This window comes from Opisthorchis viverrini (genome assembly GCF_000715545.1).
Source record: "Opisthorchis viverrini unplaced genomic scaffold opera_v5_92, whole genome shotgun sequence".
In the NCBI taxonomy this organism is placed as follows: Eukaryota; Metazoa; Platyhelminthes; class Trematoda; order Opisthorchiida; family Opisthorchiidae; genus Opisthorchis; species Opisthorchis viverrini.
Window position 1 is genome coordinate 1535499 of NW_008751748.1, and position 8775 is coordinate 1544273.

Here is an 8775-nt window from a genome sequence, read left to right on the forward strand (position 1 = left end):
AGCATTGCCCGAATCTGGTGGGAACACCGGATCAGCAATTCTGAAGTACGTTGAGTGGTATTCGGGAGAAATAACCGTCGGTCGATAGATGAACTGATCACACTGCACAGGTTGCGCTGGCTTGGCCACGTGTTGCGTATGCCAGTCGACCGACTTCCTCGGCTCTTTTCAATCGATTAACTAAGTCATCGACTCCCACTTCAATCACACTGCACAGGTTGCGCTGGCTTGGCCATGTGCTGCGTATGCCAGTCGACCGGCTTCCTCGAAGGGCTCTTTTCGCCCAACCATGTGAAGGTTGGAAGAGAGCCAGAGGCGGTCAAACAATGACTTGGCAGCGAATTATGAAAGCCATTACCAGCAAACTCAGCTGCGCTGGTCGCTGCCGTCTTTCTGGATGGGGACCCCGAGACGGGACACATCAATGGCTAGAGACATTATCAGACATGGCCCAGTCGCGCCCTCAATGGCGCTCGTGCATCCAAGCTATTGCCTTCAATGCATAGCTCCTTTTCCAACCCCCCCCCCACTTGACAGCTCACTGACAGTGCTGGATTTATGCAACAATTTACCAGCTCGCGCGTGCGATGCGCACCTACCTACCTACCTCCCCAAAATCATCGGTGAACGAAACTGCGGCAGCTACAACCAGTGTACGACGAGTACGCGGTTCTTACAGCCAACGACGATGATGATGATGCCGACCGAAGCAGTCGTGACAGATCTTGACATCTCTTTCTCAGCCTCAGAACTGCTGTCTCTTGGGGAGTATGTTGATACGACAAACAAATAACGTTCACTGCATAAACATGTGTTAACCTTAATCGAGCAAGACAACTGCACAGTGCAACGACGACTGTTTACCGGGATCCAGTCCAGTAAGGCGCTTTCAGCTGAGTGCATCTCCCACACCGTAGATACCATGCGCCATTGCGTCAGGATCATCAGATACCGAAGAGTGAAATGTGAAACATCCGAATTCGTCCTAAGCGGTTTGAGGAGCACGACCGAAATGGGATCTTGTATACGTGTTTCGTAGACATAACATACACCGACAGAGGGAAAGCAAGGTCTCATCAAGGCATATCTGTTAACCAATTTGACGTAGAGTACGGACAACGTAGCTGCAACGGCTGCAACGTCGTTGAGATCCTTTGAGGTTAGTAAGTGTTTATTTTAGTTTATTTTTCTGGACGAAGGTGAAGAGACGGAGCAGTGGTCAAGTGGTTGGTAGATGTGTTGATTGCACTGCATTGTACAATGGGTGGGAGGGTGTGTGGGAGAAAACCGGTGGGTGAAGAGCTACAAGGCTAAATGATATTTCCCGTTTGCCCATACCGAATAAGTTGAGGCACCCCACCTTGAGGTCTTTGACTCAAGAGTCTGACCCACAAGGTGATGGGAGGATGTCATGAATATTCTTTGTGCTCACATTATCGTTTTGTATTAACCATGCTTTCGCCTTCATTTTCAGCTTATATACGTCTATTCTTAGACAAGTAAAGCGCTATTCATTCTTGTTTTCGCGCTCAATCAGAATCGATATTCTATTCTCCCCAAGATGTCAAGGACATCACCACAAAGTGTACGGTTTGTGCCGCCATCAAACCGCAGTTTTACAAAGCACCCCCCGCTACACTCATCAAAGCGACCCAACCATTTGAACGAATTAGCATCGACTTTAAAGGACCTCTACCTTCTGTTACTCGAAACCGGTATCTCCTTATCATCGTTGACGAATTTTCTCGTTTTCCGTTTGCTTTTCCCTGCGCAGATACATGTGCGTCTACAGTTATTAAATGCCTGTGTGAGTTATTCTCTTTGTTTAGCATGCCTGCATATGTACATTCGGAGCGTGGCTCCTCATTCATATCTGACGAACTGACCACATTCCTACATGACAGGGGAGTTTGCACCAGCCGAACAACTTCTTATAATCCCCAGGGGAACGGGCAAGTCGAACGCCTCAACGGGACACTCTGGAACGCAATCCAGCTTAGACTCAAGACGAAAGGCCTCCAAATCTGTCACTGGGAGTCGGCTCTATCAGATGCCCTCCATTCTATACGGTCCCTTCCCTGCCTCTCCAAGAGTGCCACTCCACATGAACGGACGTTCCGGTTTGAACGTCGGTCATCCTGTGGTTTATCTATACCAACTTGGCTCACTGTTCCAGGACCTGCTTTACTGAAGAGATTTGACCGTGCCTCAAAGTATGAGCCCGTCGTTGAGGAAGTCCAACTTATAAAGTGCAATCCACATTACGCCCGTGTTCGTTTTCCCGGCGGGAAAGAAAGCACTGTATCTGTCCGCCATCTCGCTCTTTGTGGTGATCGCACACATGTCAACGATTTCACGCGTACCTCATCCAATGAAGACAATGGTGTTCATGCACCCCCTCTATCTGACTTGCACACGCCTCCGCTCAATAACATTGGAGATAATATTGACCATAATTCAGTGTCACCCCCGTGCCCGGGCAATGCACCTGCATCTCCAGATACATATGACCCTAGCATCTCTGATTTAGCCAGGCTCCAGCAGCGTACACGGCCTTACAATTTAAGAAATCGAGAAGCCTAACGACGCTCATTATTAAGCATCTCTGATTTACAATCATTCATCCAATACCTGTACCCAATTTATTCCCCTACACACAATCCAACGGCCAGGTTGAATGTCATGAATATTCTTTGTGCTCACATTATCGTTTTGTATTAACCATGCCTTCGCCTTCATTTTCAGCTTATGTACGTCTATTCTTAGACAAGTAAAGCGCTATTCATTCTACGCTATTCATTCTTGCTCTCGCGCTCAATCAGAATCGATATTCTATTCGTCACAGAGGATGCAGGGTTTTGTTCGAGGACTCTGCTCCTAGCATCTGGCTCAATAATCTGAACCGCGAGATAGCGGCTGTTAGGGTTTTCTTGGGGGGAGGGGCACTGCTGAGGAGCCAATGCCTCAGTGGTCTGACCCATTTGGCTACAGGAGGTCGGCCTGGCCCGGGGATGCAGGGAATAAGGCTTTACTGCCTCCTCCTAGAGCAGCTGCGCACAGCAAGTACTTTTTTGAACAGTGTCAGACTCTGGTTTCGAAAGTACTTCGATCATATTGAATAATGTACCGGCGGTCACGGTCAGCCGTTGGGCGATCAAGGTGTTCGTGTCTTGGGGCCGACCTTTTCTAACCCATCCTTCTTCGGTGGAAGGCAGTATCGCTGCTTCCATGATTATGGACATGCTGGTCGCCTAGGGAAAACGCCTTGCTGCCTCCACACTCCCATCGCAGAGTACAGTACGGCTTTTCCTCCAGACCGCCCAAGCCGATGAACGATGAACATAGTCAACAGCCCCAAATGAAAGACCCACAAGGAGAGGGTTAATAATGGGGTGGAAGAGGGAAAATATGTGAAAGAGAAAGGAGCGAGGCACCAGCAGTAGCCTGTCTTCGCTTACTCGTCCTGCTGTATGCAGAAAGCAAGGCGACTCAGTTGATGGCATCACGCTACAGCCGATGCAGCATGAGAGTATTGTTAGCTGTAAATGTCATGATTGTACGAGAGCTGGGATACAGCCAAGGCGCGTACACTTAGACATAACATAAGGGCGTGAAAGAGATAACAAAGAGCTTGAGCACCGTTGGCGTTGTACGCCTTCTATGATGGGGTCCCCGTGACCCCACCTGCGCTTCACTGGAGACATTGCAAGAAATCTTGGCTAATCGATGTCAGTTTCTTTCCAGATTGTCTGGTTAAGCGCTTGGGGGTGCGGGCACCTCAGAACGCTTGACATGGGTCAGCACTAGGTCACCTCCCTCACCCACCTTTTTTCTCTTCTTTTCACTCTAGGGTTTTAAATGTAACCAGACAGACCTAATGTTTGTACGGCAGTGAAGCATCAGTGTACACACTGATGTTGCTGTCTTTGATTATGCTGATGATGCTGAGATACTGTCAGTTCCACAAGCCTGGAGTTGCCGAGATTGGGTTCGATCCACGGATCTTCCAGACAGTAAGTTATGGCCTTAAGCAGTGAGCCACCTGACGCTTGAGACTGCATCACCTACCCGTAAGACTTTGACTGTCAAAATACTCCTGGGGAGCTCCCTGACGAACAAGAAATACTCCAGCCATATTGCTCTTCTTGGATCAGAACCTTTAGAATTGCAAACCATTCTAAACGACAAACAACTGTGCTGAGCATTTCGGTATGCACAACCCACGTGTAAAAAGTCACTGCAAGATTGAGTGGGATCAAAAATAATAAATCGTTCAGCTGTAGCACCCTTTCGGCGCCTGAGCCTTCAACCTCGGTAGACAAGGATACAGCGCTTTGGACCATTGAACTTTGGTGCTCAGGTTTTTCTAGGGAAACTGGCTGCTGTACAACCACAAGGTACATTCAACCATATTTGAAGTCATAAAGTGAGTCACAGAAATCTGGATAAAGGGGGGCCAGTTCCAGCCTGCCGCAAGCACTGGGGTGTCAACACCAAGCATTCCATCAGACAATATAGAGAGAAACTGACAAGAACATCACTGACGCCACAGCCGCCATTTCTCGCAATGTCCGTAGCCAAGCGCAGAAGAGGTCACGGAGACCCCATCCTGACCAATTGCAGTTGTTCCTCATTCTGGTAACGTCCGATGAAATTCGTTGGACCCGTCTTTCACACTGCATAGCTGCCAAACAAGACCAAACAGTAGATGACGGGTTTCGACTCGGCCCGCGAATGCCACGCCACACGGTTGCCGGACAACAAGATCGATCTTAGATCTAAGTAAGATCCGACCCACTTCACGCGCCTAATCTGGCCTCAGATATCCATCATCCACGAAGAACCGAAGTTCAGTTGGATTTCCCCTGAATTCCCCATGCTAGTACACATGGTCCTGGTGCTTAACATGTCTCTAATAGAAGGGGTTTGAGCATTCCCCCCACGTTGTGCCATCTAAAGTCTAAACATAGCACAATACACCTTATCACAATCCAAGAGCGGACATTGACCTTGTCTCCTAAGTTTCAGACAGACGGCACACGCGTACTACCTAGAGCCGGTGGCTCGAAAAAAACAAGGCCACGCCGATCGGACGGACGCACGCCGAAGCGGCCACGAACCAGGAGACGTCATTCGTCGGAAAGACAAAATATGGACCAATCAGAAACTAGCCTCAGTGAGAGGCAGCCGGATTGGTTTTAGGACAACGCAGCTGCAGCCAAACATTGCTCCGTAATTTTTTGAGAGACCGAAGTTGGTGCTCGACTGTGGTGGCTAACTGCTACTCAGCACTACATACCAAGTTCATAATGTACTATCTAAGTACGTGGGACGGCCGGAGAAGCATGCTAACTGCTTTCTCCTTGAGGGACAGAAACAGGGAGCCCACAAGTGATCAAACGATGGAATCTAAAGCCTGCAGTGAGTACTATGCAGATCCGTAACCCGCCACATCCACTCTTATTAAGACTTAACTAACAGCGGCCTCTCAGTCTTCACGGAGGACGTCCATCAACTCTTGCACAGGACAAAACCCTCCAGTGCGTTGGGGCCATTAGCTGTCCGTCCAAGGATCCCTAAGGAAACGTTACTCACACTGAAAAAGCATATCTATCTAGTTTTCCGCCAGTATTTTGATGAAAGCAACCTTCCCTCTGCTTGGAAGGGGGCGACTGTCAGGCCAAACTCCCTCTTATCGCCTAGAAGCCAAGGGGTTTATTAGCTTCCAAGGCACACCATGCGAGGTGACGGAACGCATTCTGGAGGGTACAATCCCAGATCGTCTCACTACCATCAATTTGATAGCATCAGCGTAACACGGATTCTTCCAGACCCGTTCTTGTGTGATGCTCCCATTTATGGACAGCTCAATGCCATATGAGGACGAAGGACTCATATCGGATACCACTTTTCAAAGGCATTCGATCGAGTCCCGCACTTCCTGCTGCCCCACAAGCTCAAAGGAATAAAGTGGAACTTTTGTTCTGGATTGAGGCCTTCCTATAAGACGGCAAGTTTCGCTTGAAAGTAGGCTCGACCAACTCTTTTCCAGGGCCGGTTTCCACCGAAGTTTTTCAAGGCTCGGTGTTTGGACTGTCTATTTTTCTTACCTACGTCACGACCTTCTAGATACTTTTTCAAGTTTACACCAGTTTTTTGCAGATAAACTGAAATCAAGGATATTAATTATCACCGCCATCCAAATGGATGCAGACGCTGCAAAGCGGTGGTCGTTGGACTGACAAATTCCCCTGAATCAAGAAGAGTACGTCCACGTGTCATTCAAAGAAGGTTCAGCGAACGTCTTTATCGTGCACGGAGAAGATGGACCGCAAAACATTACAAGGATAGATGTCGAAAAGGATTTAAAGTGTCTGGCTCTCCTCAAACATGTACTCCTCACATCTCCATGAAATACGGGCTCAAGAGGGGTTTGTTGTTCTACCTATGATTCGAAACGCCTTCCTCCGTATTACTCACATAGGCTTTCAGACACTCAATGTGGCCAACGCCAGACCTCTAACCAGTTGTCTACTCAGGACGCAAGAAATGCGTAACCCATATTTGACGTGTCCAATAACCTTCTACGAAAATGTTTGCTGGACTCAAATCCGTTGGCTCCCAAAAGCCGCTGACAATACTTGCACCCTTCCTCTTGGGATATCACCATCTTTTAAAGACCTAATGCTTACGTGTGTCCTGTTTGAGAACGGTTTGGCCAACAGCAGTTTACTCGGTGACTCAAGTGATTCACGGTAGGAACACGGCAAGATTTTTTTATTTCAAAGCGGGCGGATTTGTGAGGAAACAATTTTCTCGTTTTGGGTAGCCAGTGCGTGGAATAACCCCACTAAGAAGACTGTTCTGCTGCACCTTTTATCTATTCCAAGGCACACTATCAGGTAAATTTACGCACTGAACACTCAAAGAGCACTGCTGGTGCCTTTCGAGTGAACCGAAGTCACCAAACGAAATAAAAAAATCTGACCCTTAAAGCTCGATCTTGTATATCACCCCTTGAATCCATGTATCTTAGAAGTTAGTGGTGGCCGTGTCTTGCCGTTGCAGGTTTGAATATTATTTAATCAGCATTCCGCATAACGCAACGAGATCCGCTATTGGTGCGTAAAGTGGCGCTGATTCGGATGTTATAAATCTTTTCCAAAAGACCCTCTCTATGAGAATTAGATAATTCATCCGCCTCGTTTTCTGCAATTCCGAAGAAGAAAGTGCCTCGCAACCTGTTTCCTGCTAGCAGAAAAACCCTTTTGTTGACATAAAACTGCAAAACGGCTGTGTGGATTTCCGGAATTCAAGTCCAGTCATCTAGTTTACGATACATCAAGTCAATAAACTGCCTATGAACCTCATCAACAAAAGGACCGTATGCAAGTGCCCGCCTATTTGCCGCTGAGAAGGTTTGGGCCTCGAGTGGGTTTCTTGTGCATGGAGTGCCGTGCGCGCTTGTCAAAGTCACGTACACAGGCATCCTGTCGTTTTATCAGATAGGTGCAGTTCGATTAGGCAGTCTTATAACTCCTTGAGTTAAGGCCAGCCTGGGCCTTTGATTGTACGGGTGGGAATAAGTTTTTGCGTTTCTGAAAATTTCCGTTGCATAAACTGAAGCAACTTGCTTACGGTGTACGAACTTAACATGATGCTGGTGAAATCGCTCGGGTGTTTTGAGGTTTCAGGGGAAATATTCAGCATCAATGAAACCGATGTCGGCTGCATAGCATTAAAGGAAAGCCGGTGACCCAAACTCTACATTAGATGGGGTTTAACGAGAAATGCCAAAACGCAAGTTATTTCACAGCTTAAATTTACCGGCTCGCAGCCACAAGGCAGATGCTTTGAAGGTGTAAATCATACTTGGTTATACATACTACGCGCTGGTGCGCAAGAAGAACATTTAACTCAGTGTATGCGGAAAGGATTCAAATAAAACGATTGATCTTGACTTATGAGACGACATTGTACGCAGTGTTTCTTCTGGGTGGTCTGACACTGCTGTGAGGAAATCTCTGGATCGGCGACAAAAAACTAGTCTTAGCCTTCAGTACTTGGAGCCACGCGCCAAATAGTTTGAGCGAGCGATTATGAGAGTATTTGCAGATCCTATAAATTGGGCAGCAATTTCTGGTGTGTGCGTGCAAGCCGAAGATTGGCAACTTGTTGTTCATGAACGACTAATGGTTTCCAAGAAAAGCCTGCCCCAAAAAGTTGACAGTCACTGTACTGCTACATACAGGCGGCTGCGGTAGACGAGTAAAGTTTCATCTTATGGAAGGAAGGTATGCAAGTTCAGTGACCTTCAAAGATTGCCCTCATAGTTTTTTGCCTTAATATTTTGAGCATCGTGTTCGCCGCTGTTTTCTGACCTCGGAATTGACTTGGTTAGTCTTAGCACTTTGACCGCTCATTCACCGGGAGCTTATTGCGCTGGCGAAAACTGTATACTTTTATGTTGATGGAAACCAGGGTGCCGCAATCTGTATTTTTAACGCAACGCTTAATCATACGCATGTGACTAATGTTTTATGATCTTACTAGCATCTTCGTTTGGCGCTGGAACTATGCTACACCCTAACGGGGCTTAAAAATTTTTGGCACACCGCAATGGTCAAACAACCAAAAACAATAGCTGCATCCGGCCATAAGTACTGCGGAAGGCAACTGTTTTCATGGTAAGCAAAATAAATCCTGGTACAAATCGTATCCATGAGCTCAGTCCACAGCTGTCAAGTTCGCAGTCGACGGTGTCCACCCTCTTGA

General features: G+C 47.4%; 1 protein-coding gene across 1 annotated transcript in view; it reads right to left on the reverse strand.

Annotated features, from left to right (window-relative positions):
- T265_05112 (hypothetical protein) overlaps nucleotides 1-621 on the reverse strand; it is a gene marked incomplete at both ends in the record, with an annotated part of 8808 nt that extends 8187 nt beyond the window's left edge. Inside the window, 2 exons of the mRNA XM_009170029.1 lie at nucleotides 102-209; nucleotides 608-621. Of these exons, the coding sequence (XP_009168293.1) occupies nucleotides 102-209; nucleotides 608-621 (122 nt within the window). The remainder of the gene's footprint in view (nucleotides 1-101; nucleotides 210-607) is intronic.
- Nucleotides 622-8775: the final 8154 nt, after the last annotated feature.